This window comes from Setaria italica, chromosome IV (genome assembly GCF_000263155.2).
Source record: "Setaria italica strain Yugu1 chromosome IV, Setaria_italica_v2.0, whole genome shotgun sequence".
NCBI lineage: Eukaryota > Viridiplantae > Streptophyta > Magnoliopsida > Poales > Poaceae > Setaria > Setaria italica.
The window spans coordinates 1,639,524-1,663,644 of NC_028453.1; the positions used below are offsets into that span (position 1 = coordinate 1,639,524).

At 46.0% G+C, this 24,121-nt stretch overlaps 4 protein-coding genes across 4 annotated transcripts; 2 read left to right on the forward strand and 2 right to left on the reverse strand.

The window, feature by feature from the left end:
- Nucleotides 1-3,097: 3,097 nt before the first annotated feature.
- On the reverse strand, nucleotides 3,098-7,674 carry LOC101767982 (BUD13 homolog). The gene is made up of 8 exons (XM_004964402.3): nucleotides 7,157-7,674; nucleotides 6,004-7,051; nucleotides 5,853-5,917; nucleotides 5,692-5,747; nucleotides 4,955-5,058; nucleotides 4,771-4,843; nucleotides 4,488-4,668; nucleotides 3,098-3,499 (listed from the first exon to the last, which is right to left on the reverse strand). Exons 1-8 carry the CDS (start codon nucleotides 7,404-7,406, stop codon nucleotides 3,414-3,416), a joined length of 1,863 nt encoding a protein of 620 aa, XP_004964459.1. The 5' UTR covers nucleotides 7,407-7,674; the 3' UTR covers nucleotides 3,098-3,413.
- Nucleotides 7,675-11,462: 3,788 nt separating this feature from the next.
- Nucleotides 11,463-12,319, forward strand: LOC101768783 (uncharacterized protein At4g22758). The gene is made up of 2 exons (XM_004964404.3): nucleotides 11,463-11,958; nucleotides 12,068-12,319. Exons 1-2 carry the CDS (start codon nucleotides 11,571-11,573, stop codon nucleotides 12,148-12,150), a joined length of 471 nt encoding a protein of 156 aa, XP_004964461.1. The 5' UTR covers nucleotides 11,463-11,570; the 3' UTR covers nucleotides 12,151-12,319.
- Nucleotides 12,320-15,530: 3,211 nt separating this feature from the next.
- On the forward strand, nucleotides 15,531-18,322 carry LOC101769195 (protein cornichon homolog 4). Its single transcript, XM_004964405.4, has 4 exons — nucleotides 15,531-15,820; nucleotides 16,324-16,505; nucleotides 17,701-17,823; nucleotides 17,920-18,322. Exons 1-4 carry the CDS (start codon nucleotides 15,755-15,757, stop codon nucleotides 17,954-17,956), a joined length of 408 nt encoding a protein of 135 aa, XP_004964462.1. The 5' UTR covers nucleotides 15,531-15,754; the 3' UTR covers nucleotides 17,957-18,322.
- A 302-nt stretch (nucleotides 18,323-18,624) lies between these two features.
- LOC101769604 (enolase 1) lies at nucleotides 18,625-23,676 on the reverse strand. Its single transcript, XM_004964409.4, has 17 exons — nucleotides 23,504-23,676; nucleotides 23,299-23,362; nucleotides 21,545-21,609; nucleotides 21,234-21,281; nucleotides 21,059-21,145; nucleotides 20,888-20,968; nucleotides 20,706-20,807; nucleotides 20,549-20,629; nucleotides 20,392-20,466; nucleotides 20,206-20,268; nucleotides 20,053-20,133; nucleotides 19,758-19,952; nucleotides 19,626-19,676; nucleotides 19,433-19,521; nucleotides 19,296-19,347; nucleotides 19,148-19,204; nucleotides 18,625-19,023 (listed from the first exon to the last, which is right to left on the reverse strand). The coding sequence occupies exons 1-17, from the start codon at nucleotides 23,570-23,572 to the stop codon at nucleotides 18,943-18,945; spliced, it is 1,341 nt and encodes a 446-aa protein (XP_004964466.1). The 5' UTR covers nucleotides 23,573-23,676; the 3' UTR covers nucleotides 18,625-18,942.
- Between the last annotated feature and the right edge of the window lie 445 nt (nucleotides 23,677-24,121).

Here is a 24,121-nt window from a genome sequence, read left to right on the forward strand (position 1 = left end):
TAGTAAGCAATGCAATGCATGGCAAAAACTAGCAGTGGATAAAGATGAAGCTCGTCTACCGGCTACTTGACATTTGTCCGCAAGAGACTTCATAGTAGCTGCACAGCCTCCGCTATCTCATACAGTTACATAACCATAGTGCAACTTGCATTGTAGCAAGAATCCTGGGCAGTTCGGAAGGTCACCAGCCTTGGAGACTAAATCCCAGAAGTGACTTGGGAGCTCGGAACTCAAAATGGCGCCAGGGAGCTCAGCACACAGCACGCAATCCTCAGAATCCTCAGAGACGCGCTTCAGTCCGCAGAGATCCTAACTGTACAAAAATGATGCCAGCCATGTGGCAAGGTTTGGGTATTACCCGGCAATAGGGAGCTCAGTAAAAGAGCAAGCAATTCTCTCGACGCACTTCAGTCCGCAGAGTGCAGAGATCCTAAATATACAAAAGTGATGCCAGTCACCTTGCTTAAGTCAAGTTTGGGTATTACTCGGGAATCATGAGGTAGCTGGTTAGGTTGGTTGTTGGTTAAGCATCCTGGTCACTTTCCAATGGCTCTGGGTCAAGTAGTCCTGTATTTCTTGGAGCAAGCCAAAGAAATGCACACCCGTTAATAGAGTTCCTTCCCATATAATAACAAAGTAAAAGAAATAGCTCTGCATGCAAGGAAAAAGATAAAAAAAAGGACACATACAGCCCCTTTATATCAAATCGATCAATAAATCGCTTCAACATCTCCACCAAATACTTATCAAAGTGATAAGCCAGAAAGTAATCAATTTCTTCCAGTGTGATAATTGTGGGGTTTCCATTGACATCTTGCTCAATGCATGAAATTGTATGAATAGAAATACAAGATTGAATGGGGATGCATTGTTATTTGTTGTACAAAAAGAAATCAACCTCAGTAACATTTTACAAACAGAATGTCTACCTAACAAAGAAATTGTCTTTAACTTGGTTCGAAACCCACAACCTCCATGCCTTCTATTAAACCTTTTTTTCCTCATTAAAACAGTAATACGCACTTCAAACAGGTGAAATTACTTTCTATGGCTTTTGCATTCGTGGTATAGCAAAAGAAATAGGATGCATCGATGAACAAACCCATCAACACAGGATGCAAAGGTGACTCGATCACTGAGACTTAGTGCCTTGTACACTCTCATTAGGTTGAAAATGAGATTAGACCGGCTCATTGATGAAAGAAAAGCCATGTGTTTGCAGATGAACATGGTGAATTTATCCATTGACTGTGTATTTGCAGCAACATCAGAAGGGATGTTGCGCAAGGACTTGCAAAGGTTTGTAAAGAATGGTGGGTCGTTCTGGTTGGTACTGGTGGTCAGCGTGTATTGTTGTAGAAGGATACCAGCGAGGCGTTTGAAATCTTGGCTCATGGCATCATGATTCAGACCGGGAGAAGGTTCCTTAAGAATGTGGTATTCGTAACTCCCATTGACCCTTAACACCACCATGTCAGACGCCTGGAAATTGCCAGCCCAGGTGAGCCCACTCTTGTGCCTTGTCACCACATAGTCAATGTAACCTTGGAAAATGTTACTTCCCTCTGTTGTACACACGGGTGTGTCAACATTGTCGTGAAGCTTAAAAGCAACAACAGGTGGGTTGCTCACCAAAAACTCCAATAGCATCTCTTTCCTGAAATTATTATTAACAGTTTAAATACTCACATATTGAGGGAACAGTAGACACATTTTCATTGAGGGAAAAAAAATTTACCTTTCAAAGACCGGGAAGTTCAAACAGTTGACAGTAATTTCTATTCCATGACAGTTACTCCACGAAGGTAACTGTCAGTAGGGATAAACCTTCTAAATGCATTGACAATGGAGTTTTTTGTCCTGACAAACAAAAAGAAAAGGATATTTAGCGACTCAAAACTCTTGAGAGACAACAGCAAAGTTAAGTTTTGGACGCAACATAAAACAAAGATGTCAGTTGTTTTTGCTGTTTAAATGTGCTATGCCTTTATGAAGCCCCAGATAAAGCATGTTGTGTCATATAAACCCATATAAGCATACTGAACGGTTTCATTTTGCCCAGCCATACATAAAATCTACATAAAAGAATGCTGAGGTACGTATCTTTAACAACAAAGACATGATATCATTATCAATCCAGCATTCAACTATTTTCTGGGGGTACAATTTGACTATTGATCATAGCATAACTGTAAACAATATATAGCATAAATACTTTATGAGACTAATGCTAATGTTGGGGCAAAGTCCAACAATTTGGCAGATATACATGGGTTTACTGAAACGGCATGCTTCGTATGAAGAATTTTTAAAACCAGGACAAGTTGCAATTCACTCTAAAACAGAAAATCAGGAAATAACATAAAAACAACAAGTACATTGTTAATTAGCATAATGTTGTGGCTCCAAGTTGCAATTCACTCTAAAAACAGAAAATCAGGAAATAGCATAAAAGCAACAAATACTTTGTTAATTAGCATAATGTTGTGGCTCCAAGGACAAAGGGTAAGATACCTATCAGGTTCCGCTATCAAGGCATATGCTAGCTGGGGGGTGTATTTCTTGATGTGTAAATAATCAACCCTGAGCTCCGGAGTCTTCCGGAGATCCATCGATGCGAGCTCAGCCTTGTAGAACTTCAATTCATCCTTCTCCTCCAGGTTCCGCTATCAAGGCATATGCTAGCTGGGGGGTGTATTTCTTGATGTGTAAATAATCAACCCTGAGCTCCGGAGTCTTCCGGAGATCCATCGATGCGAGCTCAGCCTTGTAGAACTTCAATTCATCCTTCTCCTCCTTGAAACTAATCCAGCAGCATTACAGGTTAGGATTAACAGAATCCCAAGAATAGAATGTGCGCGCCGGAAGTTTAATAATCATGAAGCAAAAGAAGGTTGTGAAGTGAATTCCGAGGGGAGAAAATGCATTTTTTTCACCGATGAAACATACCTATCGAAAAAGGCTAAAAAAAGGTCATCCCTGCGATCTATTTGATCCACATTAGCGCCAGCCGCACCAGACAACGATTCCTCCCCGCTGCCAAAGCCGAGGCCGCAGCCACTTGGCTAATCTAACGTGTTCCAGTAAAATAAATAAATATGTCGAACAACATCTCATCTCATCTCACCGAATGGGCAGCCAGCGCCATGACCCATCTAAAGTCTCATATGTTACACCAAAATGCGTCTTTGCAATATGTACGTTCACAATACAAAATGCAAAGCCATTACAAAATGTGGATGCGAACTAGATTTTCAACAAATACGTAACAAAGAGATATTCGAGCTACTCCAGCACAGCATCACTAGCTTGACATTTTGTGAAAGAACCGTTTGAAGAGTTTTCTTCCTTTCGACCACAATGTAGTCCCCTTTGCACAATTCATGTCTTGGAAGTTGGAACAGCAGTCGGGCTCACATATCTGAGACGGACCAAAGATAAGCCTCTTGCTCCATAGCTTGCTTCTCATTCTTTAGCTTGAACATGTCCTTCTCAAATCCTGGAAATAAATGGGAAATGATTTTAGAAACAACAGCTAGGTTCATAGTACAGTTTCTATCAACAGTTTGTACAACAAATTGGACAGAAGGTCAATAATTTGAATGTACACGATATATTTGCTGTGCAGATCATATATAAACACGAAAAACACAGAAAGAAAATATTTTCAGAGGTTCCCTTCTCTTCAACCATGTTCACCCACTCCTTAATAGGAAAAACCAACTTTTAAACAACTCACAGAGACAAACATATATTGTTTGAAATTTAATATTCTGCCAATGACAGTAAAGAGCTCTCATGTTAATGGGCCTGTTCGCTTCAGCTTATAAGCCGGTTGAAAAGCTGAAATGGCTGATTTGTTGTGAGAGGAAAACACTGTTTGATGGCTGATAAGCCAGCAAAATAAGCTGAAGCGAACAGACATAACTCTAACCATTGGCATTCATTAATGGCATAGGGCCACATTCTGCCAAGGCCAACAGAACCCACGGATACAATCATACAAGCAAGTGTGTTGATAAGACCGCAAGATATGCACAATGAACATATTAATTGTGTGACGTAACAGACACCTAGCACATGATTTGTTAGGCAGGTTACAACGATGAAGTTTCACCTACTCTTGTAAAATGACTAATCTAACCTTTCAAAAAAATGACTAATCTACATGTTTTTAGAAAATGGTAATGTTCTGGCCTCTACAATAGCACACAGCCATGTAAAATGACAAATCTACATATGCAACAAAACTACATTCTCTTAAAAGAAACATTAAGAAAGGCTCAACGGAAGTGAGAAGTGAAGCAGCCCATGCTACAGTTGTTTTAACAATACACTAATACCAGCCTGCATACGTGATAGATGACCCTCAGCAGTAAGGTGTTCATATCACAAATTCAAACCCAGATCCTCTTTCGCCAATTACATGCTGCATGAGCTTATAAGATAAAATTGATAGTGCTATAGAGGCATTGTAAGGTACATACCATTACTGCGATCCACGCCATCCCAATGACGACCAGGTTTTATGCCATAACGATTTGGAGGAGGATCCACTCTACGCTTCAGCCAACTGTGGATAGGTATATTTTGGGGAACTATGAAGCCAGATTCTTTCATCTTCTCGTCATCTCCTAAGTCTTCAAGAAGATATTCTGGATCTTTGTGCTGCAATGCATTAGCACAAATATCAGCAATTCTTCAAAAGAAATAGACAAATGGTGTTCAACAGGTTCAACCAAGCCACTCCAAATCAAAAGTCAGAGTTACCTTGACAAGATGAGCCATAGGATCACCCCATCGGATTCTATCTTTCAGCATAGCATCAAGCTCAGGATCATCTCTACAAGCAGAAAAAGCTCAGCGTTAAATACACAGGGGAAGTTTATACAGTTATACACCTAATTAGACAAAGAGTTGAGAAAAAGACAGATAGGCACCATCTGCCAAGTACCTTGTTCGAGCAAATGGTTTACTCTTCTCAGCTTCAAGCTCTTTTACTCTAGCCTCAGCTTCTCGTTTCTGCACCAATCCTTTACCCCATTCTATATGTATTTCCTGCCAATAAGCACAACATTGGTCATTAAAAGCTAAAAGAAGGAACTCATTTGATTAGAGATAGTTACAACTAGAACTAGTATGAGAGAGGATAAATTTGTCATAACACCAGCGATAAGCTTCAAGTCTATTTGGATTATAACACTAGGTGGGGATAGTTTGTGCAAATATGTCAATTAATCAGTAATTCGATATCCTATTGTATATTCTCGCTCATATGAACAGCTGAAAGTTGGGGCTTGTTTCCTTGGGGTCCTGGAAAAGCTGCCGGGCACAGGCAGTGCCCCCAGGTGCATGATTTCATCAGCCTGGGGTGGAGATGCTGCTTGCTAGCTCCAACCAAACAGCCCCTTAGAGCTTAGAAAAAATGCACTTCACAGTACTGGTGGAAGGAAAGAAAAGTTCCATGATAGAATTCACTTTCTCAAAAAAAAAAAGAATGCAAGAAATATGTCCTAATTTACACAATGTCAAGGCTCAAGATAGATAAATAGTGGAAAATTTTGTTCACCAATCTATATAACTGTATGGTTGAACCACAATAGAAATTCCATGAACCATAGAATATACACACTGTCAGATAAAGACACAGATGACTAGAATATAGAGATTCAAGAAGAAACATCTATCTACCTTCGGCTTCGCAGAGTCCTTTGCCTTGAGCATCTCTTCTTCACTTATCCGCTTCCCTGACAAACATCACAAACAATGTTAACCCAAGAAACTAGCACGGCTATATGGTAAACAGACAATAAAATAACCAAAACAAGCTGTGCATACTGCCTACACCGTACCTTCCTTATCTCGGAATACAGCCTTTGCCCCTTTCCCGACCAATGAGGGATCCTGCCCTGCGAACCTAATAGCAAAACAACAAATAAATATATTACAAATCTACACCAATGGGCAAGCATCTCTATTCTTAGATGTGTAGTCGTCACTCACATGAGCATCTCATCCTCCTTGATCTTTCTGATGTCCTCTTTAACTTCCTCTGCTGTCATCAGTCCAGCTTTCCTCGCCTGTTTTGGGGCTCCTTCCTTTTTACCCTTCCTTGGGGGAGAAAGATCTCTCTCCTTACGAGGAGGAGATAAATCATCTGATGCAAATTTGCGACCCTTCCTTGGTGGAAAAATGTCCCCATCCTCTGGACTTCGCCCCAAATTTCTCCTTCTTGGAGGCGACAGATCATCCACCTTTGTAGCGTCCTGGTGCTTCCTCCTTCGTGGTGGTGACAAATCTTTTGGCACCACTGAGTCATGCCATGTCGGTCGCCGAGGTGGGGATGTGTCTTTGGGCTCCTTTGAGTCATGCCTCATGCGCCTTCGTGGTGGCGACATGTCCTGAGGCTCCTCGGAATCATGCCTCATGCGCCTCCGTGGTGGCGACATGTCCTGAGGCTCCTCGGAATCATGCCTCGTGCGCCTCCGTGGTGGCAGCATGTCCTGGGGCTCCTCCGAATCATGTCTACGCCTCCGTGGCAGCGAGAGGTCCTGAGGATCCTCTGAATCATGTCTCACACGCCTCCTTGGCAGCTCGAGGTCCTGGGGCTCCTCGGAGTCATTGCGAGCACGTCTCCTTGGTGGCGAGGAGTCTTCTTGCCGCCTAGACTTCCGTGGCGGTGACATATCATCCTGATCAGCCGCGCCATTTCCCTTTGGTGACGGCGTGTCCTGGCGCCTCCGCCTCATCCTCGGTGGCGACATATCCCTCCCAGCAGCATCTCCAGGCTCAGGCGACGGTGTGTCGCGCCGCTGCCGCCGCCGCGGAGGAGAGAGGTCCTTCCTCCCAGCACCTCCCCGCTCCGGCGACGGCGTGTCGTTCCTGCGGCGGCGGGCCACCCCACCACCACCCTGCTCCTCCGGGGCGGCCACGGTGACCCACCCGCTGCCATCCTCCGCGATGGCGTTGTACGGCCGCGCCGCGCGTATCGCCTCCAGGCGCCGCATCCGCTTGACCTCGATGTCCTCGTCCACCAGAGGCCTGTCGTCACCTGCAGCCACGAACCCCAACCCCCAAATTCAAAATCCCTCACCAATCCATCCAGAACTCGCACTCCAACCTAGGGTTTCGGAGCTCAGGAAGGGGGGCAGCGTACCTGACGACGCGGGCTCGTCGTCCTCCACCTGCACGGGCTTCTGCCAGACAGGGTCCTCGTCGACGATGAGCACCCCGCCGCCTCCCCCGGTGGCGGCGGGCTTGGGCTTCTTCTTCGTCTTCTTCTTCGCCTTCTTCTGGTCCCCGTCGGCGCCCGCGCCCGACTGGTACCTCTTGAGGTACTCCTTCATGGAGAGCCCTGCCGCGGGCTGCGCGGAGGCGGACGACGGCGCCGGCTGCCTCGCCGCCATGGCTGGCTAGCCCTTTCCGGCGGTGATGTGCCGGATCCCCAATCCCCGAAAGCCAAGCCGAAAGACGGAAGGGAACCAGCTGACAGCACCGGCAGAGGCGCCTGATTAGACGAGCGGCCGGTGGTAGTCTGCTCCGCTGACTTTGCCGCAGTAGCTGGGCGCGACGCGCCGTGCGAGTCCCTAGTGGCCGCGGCGCCGGCGGCGACCGGTGCCTGTCGCCTGTCGGGGGGGGCTCGGAGATGCGAGAGGAGCGCGTGTGGGTGGACTCTTCGGATGGGCTGGGCCGGATTGGTTAAGTTGGAGTGAAAAGGTCGGCTGGATCGTATGGGCCGTGGTCTGAAGCGGTCGGTTAGGGGGCTTTCATGTTTTCGGCCCATCACACATACTAACTACGTACTGTACCGTAGTAGTATACCTTTTGTTTTTTTGGGGAAAAAAATAGTTTCGTTTCTTCCCGATTTGGAATGGGAAAGAAAATCTAAGGTCGATACTAGAAATTTCTGATTAGACCAGCGTGATCATTGTAATTTCTGATTTCGATTTGACTAAAGCCTGTCAAGAGCTCAACATATGGAGGGGATGCATGACCGCTCAACAAAAACATGTAACCTAGTTTATACATCACCGTGCTGTCCAAATTCGTTGTCTACTACAGATTACTGATACATCATACATCTTATTAGGCTGAAGGTAAGCAATAAGGCACTGAGCTTCAAAGTTACATCCCAAGTGATTCAGATGTAGTGTTTGCCTGTTTTAAGTCTTCTTCCGGGTATCGATCGAAGCTGGGGACCTCCCTGTAATCATGAAAATACTATGTTAGAGATGTACTCATGCTATAAAGTTGTGAAATTGCATGATAATCTGGCACGTACCTATGAAGTAACATACTTGGGAACACAACAGGTTGGCTAATAAAAAACAATCTGATTAGTATCCCGTGTTTTGCTGATGGACGGTTATTAATTCTCAAATCGGTGGCAAGGAAAAAATGATTAAGCACTTATAGTGGAAATCTTAAATTGCCTTAATACAATTTTAATTTGTTTTAAGACAGCAAAATTGAGTAAACAAAAGTAAATGTGGAGCTTATTCAGTTTTGGGTTTTGAAGATGGCAATGTCCTATATTCTAACACAGATATCATATGAAACGGTCAGCTCCTTGCTATATATGGATCTGAGGTTCATGAATACTTTTAAGCTTAAAATATTGGGCAATGATACCTGAAGAAATAGCAAAATATTTGTACATAGGAACTGCTCACCTACACCTATGCTGTATTTCTGATAATGACAAGAGCAACACTGGCAGTACCATGACAAACTACAGCGCTGGAAAATAGGATTGTATAAAAACTAAACTTTGCAAAATTAGTGGCCGTGACACATTTTTAATATAACTTATCTTAATCAGTCACTTTAAATTAGGTATAAGAAACACTTCCAACTTAAAGCTCATTTCTCTTGTCAGTTATTAGGCATCAGCAATTGGTGTGTACAGCATCATATTTTCAATTCCTTTCACATGGAAAGTATCCTAAATATATAAGTATGGGCTGAAGGTTTATATAAAAACTTTTAGAAAAAAAATTAATATAGGATACATCATAAAGGAGTTCGTACTGATGTATCACCAGTGACATTAAAATCACACAAGTTTTTAACATGTCAAGTTCATCTCATATTGAATCTTTGCTTGAAAACATACTCTAAATGTAATTATCAGGTATCAGTACCACTTCACTATTTGACCACTTTATCTAGAGGCATCTGGCTTGCTTTATCTTATGTATAACAGAATTAGCAGGTACTGCATATGAAAGGTGGTTGATTACCAAATAGAGGAGTCAATCGATGAGTCCATGGTTGATTACTAAATGATGTTCCGAATAGTAATTATTATTTTGGAAGTCATTCTAATCAATGCATTTGTTATGAGCACTAAGCAGGATGGAACAATTATTGAAATATGTTTTGTACACCATATAGTAGATAACCCGGTCACTCGCTGCTATATCTGCCATCTCCAGCAACCTGCACCCTGCAAGGCTGCAACTGCAAGGGACATGGGGGAGAACTGAGAAGAATAAGCAACATCAGCCCTCGTAGGCAAACTATCGAGCACATGGTGTGCATGTCCTATGAGCATGTTATTTAAGTGATTTTCATCTTAAACTTCATGCCGTTCACCTCAAATCAACAAACACATCCATACCATTCTTCTTCCCATTTATCATACTTAGTAGACATACATTTTAAGCCCCAACTTGCTTCAAACGAACAGATAGACAAGTGCTCTGTATGACAAAAATATTAACCCTGAGTATTGAAATAATCTGCCAATGTAATCAGGAGCGAAACTGGAACCAATGCACATCCTTACTCATCATGCATTCAACCCCATTCATAAAAAATAAGTGAACTGAAACAAAAAGGGGATGAGCACGGGAACAGTTACCTGTGAGCTCACTATGACCGGATAGGGACAGAAGAGGAGGCTGTTGTGCCAGGGATGTTGCTGCCGTGTTTGAGTTCAGCAGCGCCTGGGAGGAAGCCATACGTACCGCGAGCTGTGCAGTTCCGTGCACCGCTGCAGCAGTGAGTAGAGGGCTAGCTAGCAAGGCGCCCAAGAATTCCTGAATCGGCCGCCTGGTTCCTGGGTCCTTGAGCCCCGGCGGCGGAGGCCGCGCACGTTCGCGATTGCAGCGGGGGTTTTTGGCCGCGCCGCCGGCCGCGCGGGGCGGACGCCGCGTGAAGCATCGAGAAGATGGACGGAGAACGGCTCCGCTCATGCGCCGTTTTCCACGCTGGATATAAGATCTGACGGTTAGGAATTCGGGGCGACGTGGCCCAATGCTTGCTCGAGAACCGTCCGCAGGATTCACGACTCGAGAGCTGCCGAGATGGAATCGAAGCAGCAGGACGTGGCCAGAGCCCACAGCCGCCGGACATGGTGCCTGCTGCACTTGGGTGTCCCGTGCAGAACTGCGAACCGAACTCCGTGCAAACCCACGGCAGGTTCGACACCGTTCGAGAGAAGTCGGGGCCATCCCGCCGGAGGGGGTGGGGCAATAAAAGGAAAGCAACGGCATCCATCCATTCCGTTGCGAGAGGCGACGGGAAAGGACAAGGCCCGTTCGGCGCGAGCGCGACGCGAGCGGTTCGGGCAATCAGAGGCGTCTCGCTCGTCTCCTCCTCGGCCACCCGCCACTGGTGGTTCCCTCGCTCGCCGCCGTAGACCGTTAGGCAGGCCGCGCCTCCCCCGGGTAACGCTTCACCGGCGGGCACGAGCCTACTGCCGCTAGATGGCCTCGTGGCACGTCCCGTCCCGTCCCGTCCTCCCCTCCCATGAAGGTTCCACACGCGAGAGCGCAGAGTCCAAGCTTCTTTCTGCAACACACATCTCTCTCTCTCTCTCTTGTTGTTGAGGAATCAACACTATCTGCTGATGATTCTGTGGCCATGCAATGAATTATTACGTGCAGTAACTCACTGTGACGAGCTGGTTAATCAACCGGCCACGTAGCTTAGGGGTGTTTATATAAGATGCTAAATTTTAGCAGAATCACATTGTATGTTCGGATAGTAATTAGAAGGACTAAACATGAACTAATTATAAAACTAATTGCGTAGATGGAATTTAATTCGCGAGATGAATCTATTAAAACTAATTAATTCATCATTAGTAAATGGTTACTGTAGCATTGTCAAATCATGGACTAATTAGGTTTAATAGATTCGTCTCGCGAATTAGACTCAATCTGTGCAATTAGTTTTGTAATTAGACTATATAATACTTCTAATTAGTATGATACCTTTAAACCGTGTCTCGTCCCATCATGAAGCCATCACTCAATTGGCCACGGACGGACGCAGGCTGCAGGTATCTGGTATCGGCTGCAGCCCAGACCCAGCCCACGTGGATGAGATACACATCATCTCTGCTCAGCTGCGTCACTCGGTGACTGCGACCATCGATCAGCCGTGCCTGCCCAACGAATCAAACAATATCTCCCTGCCCAACACGTATCTATCTTCTCCTACGCCTATATCTTCCCGCGCCCACCCTCACCTCCACCACCACAGCACCTGCACACACGACCTCAGCTTCAGCTCATCTCGATCCATCTCGCGTTCCCGGCCATCTCCAACCAACGCCAGCCATGCCGGCGAGCGGCTCGACGCAGGCGCTGGCGCACCGGGGCGGCGGCGGGGACCCAGCGGCAGCGGAGCACCCGCACTGCCTCCACCACCTGCTGGAGAGCGTGGCGCCGCTGCGCGTGGCCGCCGAGGGCGCGGGCGCGACCGCGCCGGAGGCGGACAGGCGGCTGACGCGGCTGCTGGTGAACGTGACGGTGGACCGGAGCCTGTGGCCCGTGCACCTGGTGCTGAGCGCCGACGCCACCGTGGCCGACCTCGTGCGCGCCGCCGTCGCGGCCTACGTCCGCGAGGGCCGCCGCCCGCCGATCCACCAGCACCCCGGGGGCGCGGCGGACGGCGGCGACGCGGCCGACGGGTTCGAGCTGCATTTCTCCAAGTACTCCCTCGAGAGTACGTGCACGGGCAAACTCAAGCTTGAATGCTCGTTCTTGAAATCTGAATTATAAATTGCCCTAGTTTCAAAACTGATCGATCTTGGTTCTTGGGGGATTTTGGACAGGTTTGAGGCCCGAGGAGAAGGTGCTGGATCTGGGGTCTCGCAACTTCTTCCTCTGCGCCCGGAGATCCGCAGCCTCTGCTTGAGCTTCTGATTCCATCGAGCACATGCGTCGCCGCCGTTGTAAACTAGTAGCAGTAACGTCAAGTCGATCTTGATCAGCAGGTCGAGGCACCTTCATTTGCCTTCTGAAACTAAACTTTGTAGAGAACGGGTGGACATGTTGTTCTCATGTGAGTTGTTGTGCTCAAGCTATTTCCTGGCCTCTGTTTACCTGACGCTTGCTAGTGGCTCCCGCACGCCGACGCAGCGGCGGCGCCCTGGCCTGGACTCGCGAGACGTGTCGGTCATGGAATGGATGGACCTGCAGCGGGGAGTTGTGGGCAGGCTTCGTGCGTGTCGTGTATCACGCGACGCCGCGTGTGCCCGGCCGGTTTCGCTAATCGCTACCAGAAGTAGTCAAGCGCGCGCGCACGAGTACACGACGCGCCGCGCGCCGGCAGTTTCCCGCTGCGATCGCCATCAGCGAATGCTCGTTTCGTTGCTCTGGCCACAGACCGCGAGGGCTCGCCGTGTCGGTTTCCCGGCGTGTGTCGTCTGCCTCCATGTAAAAAGCTTCAGCTTTTCTACTTTTTTGCAACACGAATGTCATCTGCGAACTGAGTAGAGCTCGGTTGGTTATTGCTGTGTGGTGTGGCCTCTGTTCTTCACATCACCTGAGTTGTGCTCAAACTCGGGACGCTGGCCATTCATTGTTTACCTGACGCTGGCTAGTGGTGGTTCAGCGGCGGCGGCATGGAGCCGTGAAAACGTGTCGGCCCTGCCATGGCCATGGATTCAACTGGTGCGAGCGTGTCGTCCGCCGTTTCCGGCCGGCCGGTGGCCCCCATGTGATGTGAGCGGAGCGGCCGTGGCAAGCACCCGACACCCGAGCCAGTTGTCTGCTCTGCCGCGCGAGCGCGCGGGCGTCGTCTCGGTTGTTCGGCGGCGCGGCGCGTCGTGAGCGATCGACTCGGCCTGCGAATTCAATTGCCGCGGCTTTATGTGAAAAAAAAGGCTTTATTTTATTTGGATATTCGGGTTTTAGTTTCTTTGTCTTTTTTGTGTGAGGGATGCAATTAAATTATATTGCAAGGGCATTTCAATTTCAGATCATATTATATGATTATGGTGCGACTAGATGTACACTGATGCCACCATGTGTCGGATGCCATTGCTTAAAACTTGTGGTTTTTCTTATAGACCCTGCTTGATCTGTACTTTTACCGCAGTAATTAGCACTACTGCTTAATACTGGTGTAAGATTAATCAGGTCAAAGCTTGTATCCTCCTGCGATTTTCCCGAATTCATCGTGTCTGACTACTTTGTGGCACCGGATCAGCGCAGCTGCCAGTTTGGGATGGATCTGCTGAAGAGTCGGACAGTGTGGAGAGAGCGAGTCGTGCTTCGACTCCTCAACGTGCGGCAGGAAATGGCAACGCTCGGCTCTGGCAAACGCAAGGCCGCTATCCGGCCACAGCCTCAAGACGTCTTCGTTTACCTCTCATATTTTGTACTCAACGGGCGTGTTCTCGTGTGGAACTTTTCTCTGCTTATTCTTTTTTTTCTCTCTCTATATATATATAGTTCGATCGATGCCAGAGATGGAGGGCACGGATGCTGGATGCAGCTGCTTATGCCTTAGCTCACCCGGATGGCAATTTGCATGTCACTTCCGGGCTCCGGCATGTCCATGATGGCAATTTGCATGCCCTCCTCTTTTTTTCTAATGGTTCTGCTGAGAATACCGGTGGGCGTAGAGCTGCCAGAAAAACTCGATGCTCGTTTATAGTTTTGGCTCGGTTTTCTTAACGAACGGAGCTAAGATTCAGGGGGTGTTCGGATCCCCGACCTAAATTTTAGTCCCTGTCACATCGAATGTTTGAACACTAATTAGGAGCATTAAATATAGACTAATTACAAAACCAATTTCACAACCCCTAGGCTAAATCGCAAGACGAATCTATTAAGCCAAATTAGTTCATGATTTGACAATATGGTGCTACAGTAAATATTTGCTAATCATGGATTAATTAGGCTTAATAGATTCATCTCGCGATTTAGCCTAGGTGTTCTGCAATTAGTTTTGTAATTAGCTCATGTTTAGTCCTCCTAATTAGCATCCGAATATCCGATGTGACACGGACTAAACTTAGCTCCAGGATCAAACACGTCCTCAATTTGAACTCATTTTCTTAACGAGCTAGCTCGTGAACTACTCATGAGCCGCTTGATTGGCAAAGTTATACAAACACGGTCCGAGGGCGGATCCAACCCTCTAATCCCCCCTTCACAATCATGCACGTAGAGGCTATTGAGTTCTAGTGAAGTTTGAAGTTGTGTGGTCTTTACTCAAGAAAAAGAGTCTCAGCGGGCTAATACATCATGCTAGTTCACAAAACGTTCTGTCTGCTGGCTCGCTTCCTTCGTGATTTGATCTTTCTGCATGGACACCGACGGCATACACTAGTTAAGCCCGGGCCATGGCCGATTTATGGGTCGGCCCCCGGCAAACACTTAAGGTAAAGAGAAGAAATGATATAAAAGATAGCAAAAACGGTGATGTTATCATACGTGCGTCCGACGCAGTTAAAAAAAATTCGGGCGCACCGGCTGCTGTCCACGCGACGACGCGTCCTCTGCTCCTTCTTTTTTTTCTCCACGTGAGCGGACCCCAACATAGAACCTCGCTTGTCACTTCCCTTCCTTCTTCCCCAACCGTTCTCTTTTTCTCCATTCTTTTTCGAGTAGTTTGGTGAATTCAGCGAGCTCTAGATGCACCGCCACACGGAGGTCGTGCAGCGCACCGGCGGCCGCGACAAGCAGCCTACGCGGTGGGCGTTACCCTCAATGCTCATAGGCTACGGTGTTGCTATCCACCTGAGCTACGGAGCTCCTCCGTAGGATGCTCGACGTCATGGCGAAGCGGAGCAGCGGAAAGCTCGTGCCTACTGATGACTCCATTGCCAAATTGAAGCGCAAGCCCACCGGTGAGCTCAAGCTGGGTCTCAAGAGCTTATGCGCTACACGCCTAGCCAGCAATTTTGACAATCTCTAGTTTGACTGTGTGCCAATGTTGCAAAAATCGATATGAAATGGTAGACTTCTTGTTGATGTTGCATGTTGTGTTTTTGATATTTCAACAGCTAATTTGCAGAGTTGCATTTCTTTGACTAAAATATGGAGATTTGGATTGTAAGTTGCATGAAACATCTTCATTTATTATGGTGAGAAATTTTCTTAGTAAACCATTGTCCTTTTAGGTTGCACAAGGTAAATTCTGATGTTGCATCCTGCCTTTCTTCATGCTGCAACGGATCGGATGTCCTAGCAGTGCCGATCTATCATTCATTCATGACATCCGACTGGTGTATTAAAAGGTTAACAGGGTAGATTAAAAAGGGTACTAGCTATCACGTGCGGTGCAACCCCTCGCAAACTGCGCATCTGACTGACCGACCGACCCGCTCGCCTTCCACCCCACGCGTTCCAGCTCACCGCCCCCGCCCCCGCCCCCCGACCACCTCGCCGGCGGCCGCAGCGGCGCCACGGTGCTCCGCTAGGGTTCCGGCGACGCCTTCCACCCTAGAGAAAGCGAGAGCGAGGCATCCGCGCCGCCCGGAGGGCCAGGTCGTTGGGAGAAGGCAGAGATGGTCTTCGTGTGGCTCACCGCGTTCTTCCTCGTCGTCGCGCTCATCGTGCTCGTCATCTACCAGGTCAGCCCCGCCCCCGGCGCTCCGCATCCCTAGCCGCGCCTGGACTTCTGTAGGATCTTTCTCTGGCCAATTCCTCGCGAAATTGAAGCGGATGTGTAGAGAGTGGGTGGCGGATTTACATGTCATTTCGGTCGAATTTTCAGTGGATTAGGTCTGGAGCGAGTAGCTAATCCGAATGATTTAGTTTTTAGTTTCAATTTGGCTGGTGTAGGAGGAATCAGGATGTGGTTGCGATGTTCTTGTGTTCTAGTGATGGTTCCAACTGGTTGGTGATTGATGCGCGATGTATTTGTCAGATCTCTGATGCATATATTTTTGTTTTGTGTACAATTTTTGACCTTTGGTAGGAATTTACACCAGGTTCATACTTAGTAGGCTTTCTAGCCTTGCAGATGTTGCCTTTGGACGAATTTGGATGGTTTTTCTTCTCACGTTTTTTTACCGACAAGCATGCTCAGCCTGAATTATCCCTAATAATTTGGTTCTTCCGCTTGTTTTTGCAGTTGATGTGCTTGGCAGATCTTGAGTTTGACTATATCAACCCGTTTGATTCATCCTCTCGAATAAATAAAGTGGTTATGCCAGAATTCATATTACAAGCACTTCTGAGCGTATTGTTCCTCTTATCTGGGCATTGGGCGATGTTCTTGCTTTCTGTCCCAATGGTGTACTACAATTATACGCTGTAAGTGCCGCTTTTCTCGTAACTACCTTTTAAAACAACTAATATGATCCTGTAGGCTTTAGTAATGTGAAATCATGGAGTCAGCATCTTGTTGATTGTGCATTGTTGCTAAATTATCAACCTAATATGGATAGAGTGAAGCGGCAGTCGAAAGTTGGAAAATGTGTTGTGCTGGCTAGTCATACTGAGAACCAATAGAAAAGAGGAAATAGGTGCTCTGAACTAATTTATCTATTTTTGTGCTGTTGAGTCACAAATTCTTGGATTGGAAAAAAAAACATATGTCAAGGTCTTGTGTCTGCTGCTTCTAACTCTAATCTTGGTACTTTGCACATGACATCCTGAATACGGTTACTTGATTCAGGGGGTACCACAGATATTTTTTTTGTATATTTTTAACCCAAATGGAAAATGCTACTCATATGCTCACTAACTGGCTCAAAGTGCTACAAACTTAACACCTTTTGTTAATAGCACTAATTAGGAAGCATAAAATTTTTAATGTGTGTAGGGCACGGTTTTACATAGGTAATAAATTAAATCATTCACTTGTGCTTTACCTCTTGTTCTGTTTTGTTGAACATACGTTGGTTGTGCTTAGTGAGTGATCTAACAAACTGTGAACATGTGTATATACCCTGTTTTAGTTGAACAGGTTAGGTTGCACTGCTGGTGATATATGCTATTTGGTATGGGAAAGTCTAGAATGCATTTAGTGAATAGCCTATAAATATAACACAGTTGGATGGAATCACATATGTCTTCAAAGTGACCATGCTCTGCAAGCAATTAGCATGAAGAAAACATAATTTGTATGTCTGACCAAAAATAGAGTACCTCATCTGAGAAGAAAAGAAGACCTCTTTTGCAGCCAACCTAAACCTTACCTTTGGTAGACTTGTAAAGCTTAGAAGATTCCTTTTTCATTCCCCTAACTGCCTAAGCCACAGAAAAGGTGCAAAAAGCAACTGCAACAAAAGATACAGTACCATGTCAATGATTATTAGCATTTGATATAGTTGATGTAGTTTCTCCTTGCTGTTTGTGGTTACTAAGCTGTCCAGTTTTCAGGACCTTTTCTGGGTGTTAAGACAGTAACCATGAACTAATTATTGAACTACTTCGAGCAAGCGACAATCCAGTTTACTTCCAGCATTTGCAATGAATAAGTTCATATGTTTTATGGCCTTTGCAGGTACCAGCGGCGGCAACATTTAGTAGATGTGACGGAGATATTTAATCAACTTGGTCGTGAGAAGAAGCGACGTCTTTTCAAGATAGTCAGTCTCATCGTTCTCCTATTCCTGTCCTTGTTCTGGTAAGGATATAATGGCTACCTCTATTTTTGACAGTTATTGCAGGTCTGCAACTAGCACATGAGAAACTAATCACCACGTATGGTGTTTCTCTGCAGGATGATCTGGAGTGTATTGTCGGAGGAGGACGAGTAGGCTGACAAAATTGCTGTGGTAGCTCATTCTGGTCTTGCAATCATTAGTTAGGCAACACCGCCCCATGGCAGGCTGACTATGCCATCGATTTCATGTGTTAACTTGAATCAACGGGTTGAATGTAGGTTTTCTAGTTCAGTGAGGCAAATAGACAACATGCCCCCCAAGGCCCCAACAGTAAGGTTGGCATGCCGTGCTGTTTGTTGCTCAATCTAGTGAAGCTCCTACTGTTACCATGTTTATCATGAGCCGCCATCGCTATTTGTTGAATTGGACTGTGCATCAGCTCTCATGAAGCAAAGGAGCACTGCAAGTTCCACAGATTTGTGCATAAATTTGAGTTGGCCTCTTCTTCTTTTTTTTTAACATCATGTTTGATGGTTCATCTTTGTTTAGCCTTCACTGCTGGCCTGTTCCCTACATCCATATCTGATGTCACTGTCATCCCTAGTCTGTCGTCTATTGGAATCCCTAGTCTGTCCTCTGTCGTCTATTGGAAGCACATTTGCTGATTCTACAGCTCAGGTCCCCGGCACTCATGGTTTGCCCAGCCGTAGTATTCACGCTAGCAATGAATCGATGGACTGCGACTGCAACGGTTCCATTCTGTATTCGCGAAAATGGTTCAACGGAGTACAAAATGGTTCAACGGAGTACAGAAGCTCGCATTCGGCAAAACACAGCTTTTTGACATAAAAAAAAAACAAGAATTCAGTTTGGACAGCAACACTACGACGAGTGCAGATCGCCACTCAGTGACCAGCTCAAAAAAAAAAATGTAGACATTTTTTATCCCGCGACAAAACCACCACTAGTATGAAATAGTCCAGCCATTGGTGATATGACGTAAGCAAATGACCCAGCAAGCTCTCATGGTACACAAGAACCTACCCTTATTTTACTTGTACAGACTCGTATCAAAATGACCCTGCACCGAAAACACCAGAACACATGCTCATCCTCTCCAGGTTCTAAGCTGGCAGGGTTTAGTACGGCTCCACTGGTGCCCTGAAATTTTCTCCGGCATAGATGGCCGCGGCACCGAGCTCTTCCTCGATCCTGAGCAGCTGCAATTGCAAACGGGCAATGGCAATGTTTGTTCAGAATACAGACTCTAACCAGGTTTGGAAATGCTTCGCATGGTTTCAGTAACCAAGAGGAACTTCCAAGAAGCCTTGCGCAAGTGCTCACCTGGTTGTATTTGGCCAGGCGCTCAGAACGGCAGGGGGCTCCTGTCTTGATTTGACCCTGAAATCAATACATGGGAACGATGTTACGAGTGAAGATAATATTCACAAGTGTCTGATGTGTATGTTACTAGGTTAGTTGACAGCAGTACCGTAGACAGGCCAACTGAGAGGTCAGCAATGAAGGTGTCCTCTGTCTCACCACTGCACAAAGAGAAGATACATAAGTGAAACAGATCAAATTGGAATGCTAAGTTTTGAAAAGTGCAGAAAGCACTACAACGCCTACCTCCTGTGGCTCGCCATCACTCCCCATCCAGCACGCTTGGACATTCTAACAGCCTCAATACTCTCAGTCACCGAGCCGATTTGATTCACCTGTCACCGTGTAGTGATGGCATTAGTCAGTAGTTAAGTCACTAACAATACAGGTAATTCATACCCAGGAAAATATTTGTAATAGAAAATAGCAATGATTCTACCTTCAATAGAAGAGCATTGCAGGTCTTCTCACTGATGGCCTTGGCAACCCTCTGTACAGGTCAAGCAGGTAATGTCAAAAATTGTATTTTGCAAGGATTAGTAGGAAAATCAATTCACTAAGTGTTACTTACGGTGGGATTAGTAACAAGAAGATCATCTCCTACAATCTGCACTTGCTGTCCAATCTCATCAGTGAGTTTGGCATAGGTGGACCAGTCATCCTGGTCAAACGGGTCTTCGATGGAGACAATAGGGTACTCAGAAACGAAGGACTTGTACAGATCTTTCAGGCTGTCTCCTGAAATTTTGTTTGAACCATCGTTGTTCTGCGCACAAAAGTTAATGCACATTAATATAAATAAAGAGTCATTTATTATCATAGGCATATGAGTAAATAAAAGCATAATAATAAATTGCAGTTCTCACATCCTCCTTGAAGTTAAGATCATAAGTCTTATCCTTCTCACTAAAGAATTCAGAAGCAGCAACATCCATTCCAATGACCACCTGCCATAGATGAGTTGAATTAACAATATGCAAAGGTTGAATTGTGAGCAGAGTAGAGAAGAGAGGGGATACCTTTCCAGTGTATCCAGCCTTTTCTATAGCTGCCTTCAACAGCTCAAGGCCCTCTTTGTTTTCCTGCATACATTGGTTGATAGCAATTGGATTGTTAGACAAATGAATGCTATGATTATTTTTAATACAAGTAGCAATTTTTGTGCCTGCCTATGGCAGCAGCATGGGAAAGCGTATGGACATTACCTGAATGTTAGGTGCAAAGCCACCTTCATCCCCAACATTTGTGGCATCTTGACCATACTTCTTCTTGATTATGCTCTGCATACAGAAGCTACATTCTGACTACACACTCCCAAGGGTCCAGACTTAAGATACATCAATAAATGCATTAGTTGCTCACCTTCAGGTGGTGGTACACCTCAACTCCCATCTTCATGGCCTCCTTGAATGAGGAGGCACCGGTTGGGAGGATCATGAACTCCTGTTTCAGTTAAAAATGTTCAGAGAGGATAGTTGAAGCATGTGTTGAGAAAATTACATTTCTGAAACTAAGCTACCTGCATGGCAAGCTTGTTTCCAGCATGCGATCCTCCATTGATCACATTAAAAGCAGGTACAGGCAGCACCAGAGTTTTGTTTCCAGCAAGATTTGCAATGTGCTGCCAATATGTAGACTTTCAGAACCTTCTAAATTGTGTATACAAACATAATATGAATCATGGTTGCAACATTGACAGACCTGGTAAAGAGGAATCTTCTTCACCATGGCTCCAGCTTTGCACACAGCAAGTGACACAGCAAGAATAGCATTTGCTCCAAGCTTTGTAGATTCAAAGCAACATGAAAGGAAATCAGTAAGAATAGTGCAAGATGCAAGTCAAGTTTATGAACATAAGTATCTCCTCCTTACCTTTTGTTTACACCAGCCCCAGTCGTTGGAGGTTCCATCAAGCTGCTGAACCATGAAGTTGTCAATGTCAACCTGCTCAGTGGGGTCCTGGAGCACAATTCACTGGTAAGCTAGCTATCATGTGTTTTGGGTTCACATCAATGAAATAATCTCACTTGAGAATTGAGATGCATACCTTTCCAATAATTGCTGGTCCAATAATGCTATTTACATTGTTCACGGCCTAACAAAAGATAATTCAACTTATTAGTCCAATGTGAACAGAGAAAACAACCCATAAAAAACAGAATGGTTGCAACCACAGGTCAACTGTGGAAGCAAACTTTAAGCCACAGGCTACCTAGCAACACTTACTCAACTGATTCCGCTTGTACTGAAAGTGCTTCAAATGGGTTTCACTAATCAATTTATTGCAAATACAAGATGGGCGTATAGTGCTAATATAATGCACTCACAATGAATGGAACAATTGGCAGGTCAACTAACCTTAAGAACACCCTTGCCAAGATAATCAGATCCTCCATCCCTCAACTCCAAGGCCTCATATATTCCTGAGGCCAATTTTCCAAAAATAAAGAGTCAAAATTCTGCATATAGATGTAAAGAATGCATGTGGAACTTTGAGTCAACAACAGAAGCCACTCTTCTTCAAAATGTGAAAAAATGGTGGCTAGAGCGAAAGCTGACATACTGCAAGAAGTCATATTGCTAACGTGTCAAGATGATCAAACATGGCATGGTATCACACATAAATCTGTTTCATGAACCATAAGACAAGTACTCTTCAGCCATGGTCTCAATGGCAGTGCATTCTTTCTGTATTATTTGAAAACAACATCATGCTTATACTTGACGATTGAAGTATGTTTCAGAGAGGTATAGCTTAATTAAGATCAATGGATAAATAAATTATATTATATGGAAAGCATACTTGTAGCGTTCAAAAGTAGAAGTCGTCTTCTGTTTCATTAACAGATCCACACAGTTAGAAATTTTCAGATCAGCTCACCATGTCATGACGGTGATGATTCTGCTGACATGTTTTCTAAGCAATTTTAAGCTCTATACTTGAATCGAAGTTGCTTTTTATAAAGCCTGAAGACAGAAATTTTACAGGAAGTATTTCAATTCCTATAGTAAAAGCACTAGCGTTCCAAATAGGCATCCAGCATCATAGCAGCGCAGAGCTGCAGAACAGACTCGACAACAACAATTAGAATATACCATTCAAATCCAGCAAAAACAACCACGCACGCCTCCGGTCCCAGCCAATTTAGGGTGTATTTGGTTGAGCTGTGACTTTTGAAAAAATAGTTGTAACCTTTGAGCTGTGAAAAAGTAGCTGTGAGGTGTGAGCTATGGAAAAGCCGTTTGGTGGAACAGCTGTAGCTTTTGAAAAAAATAGCGAGCGGACCCCACATGTCATTCATAGTCCCCCTCTTCCTCTCTCACTGACGAGCGGACCTTTCTCCGGTCTCTCCACTGCTCCACCCCACCTCCCATGCTCCTCCTCCTCCCTCTCCACGGCATCACGGTGGTGGGCGCGGAGAGGGGTGCCGCGGCCGGAAGAGGAGGAGGAGGAGGGGCACCGCCGTCGGCTGGGAGAGGAGGAGGAGGAGCGCCGGCACCGCCGGCTAGGAGAGGAGGAGGAGGTGCACCTCCGGTGGCGGCTGGGAGAGGAGGGCCGCCGCGGCTGGGAGAGGAGGAGGAAGCAGGAGCTGAGAGGCAGTGGATTTTGTACTGAGGAGAAATCTGCTTTTGCCCAAAGCACCTATGAGTTAGGTAGCCTTTTGATTGACTTTTAAGAAGCAAAACAGTCCCAAAATCCTAACCAAAGGCACCCTTGACCTCACATATTGAAAAGGGATAAAAGAGCTCCTTTTCTAGCTTCCTTCCGCTAAATAACTCTCGTGCTATCTTTTTCTTAGATGTCGTTTTCACCTTTCTTCTTCTTGATCTTTTCTAACCTCTTTTCTTTCTTCCTGTACAGTTTTTTTTAACACTATTTCAATATATTTACCACAGTAGGGCATCCCCTACTGTATTTACTAAAAAAATGAATATAAGCCACGCCGCATGCAGGACCGAAGCAGCCAATCAAAACGCACCGTTTATTGCCACACAACCACAGCATCGAGTAAATTTCACCAAAAAATTCGCCCCACATCAAGCGATGCAAGCATCATCGCAGCGAAACAGAGCACTCTCGTGTCATGCAGGGTGGATCAGAACACACGTACCAGTGGATGCGCCGCTGGGCACGGCCCCCCTCGCGAAGCTGCCGTCGCTCAGACCCACGTCCACCTGTACACACAGCACAACCAATCAATCCACAGATTCGGACGGTAAAAAACCCTTCAGCGCAACGACACCACGCCATCGAAAACACAACCAAATCGGCTCAAATTTGGGAGCCCTTTCCCCTCGATCGATCTCACCACGTACCTCGACGGTGGGGTTGCCGCGGCTGTCGAAGATCTGCCTCGCCTTCACGGACGTGATCGTCACCGCCATCTCCTTCCGCCGATCCTTCCTTATCTCCAAAAAGGTCTCTCTCTCTATCTCTCTCGAGATGTTCGTGTTTGTGCTTTGCCTCGCCACTCGAATCGGGGGCCGCCAGCCGGCCGGGCTATTTGTAGAAGAGACCGTGGAGGAATGGGGCGGGACCACCTGGCGGCGCCGGATCTCCAACACGTGAGCAGGTGGAGCCCGCCCGTCAGCCTCCGCGCATGGGTTTGCTTGGAGGAGGGGAAGCTGCGATGCGCCTTTGGTTTCCACGAGAGGTTAGCGCATCTAGGCATATTCGATTTCTTGTTCCACGGTGCAAGTACTGCGGGGTAATAGTTTTTAGTTCAAAATTAAGAATTTAATTTTTTTGCAAAAAACACAGTACGAAAAATTAAAAATTAAGAATTTATTTGTTTAGTGTCCTCGAGAAAAAGACAAAGAAAATTAGTGTATGGCGTCACATAAAATCAAAAAATATCGCTTCAAACGAAAAAGAAGGGAGTGGCCGAGGGCGCAGCAGCCTAATAGAGAAAAATGCCTCGCAAAAAACAAACC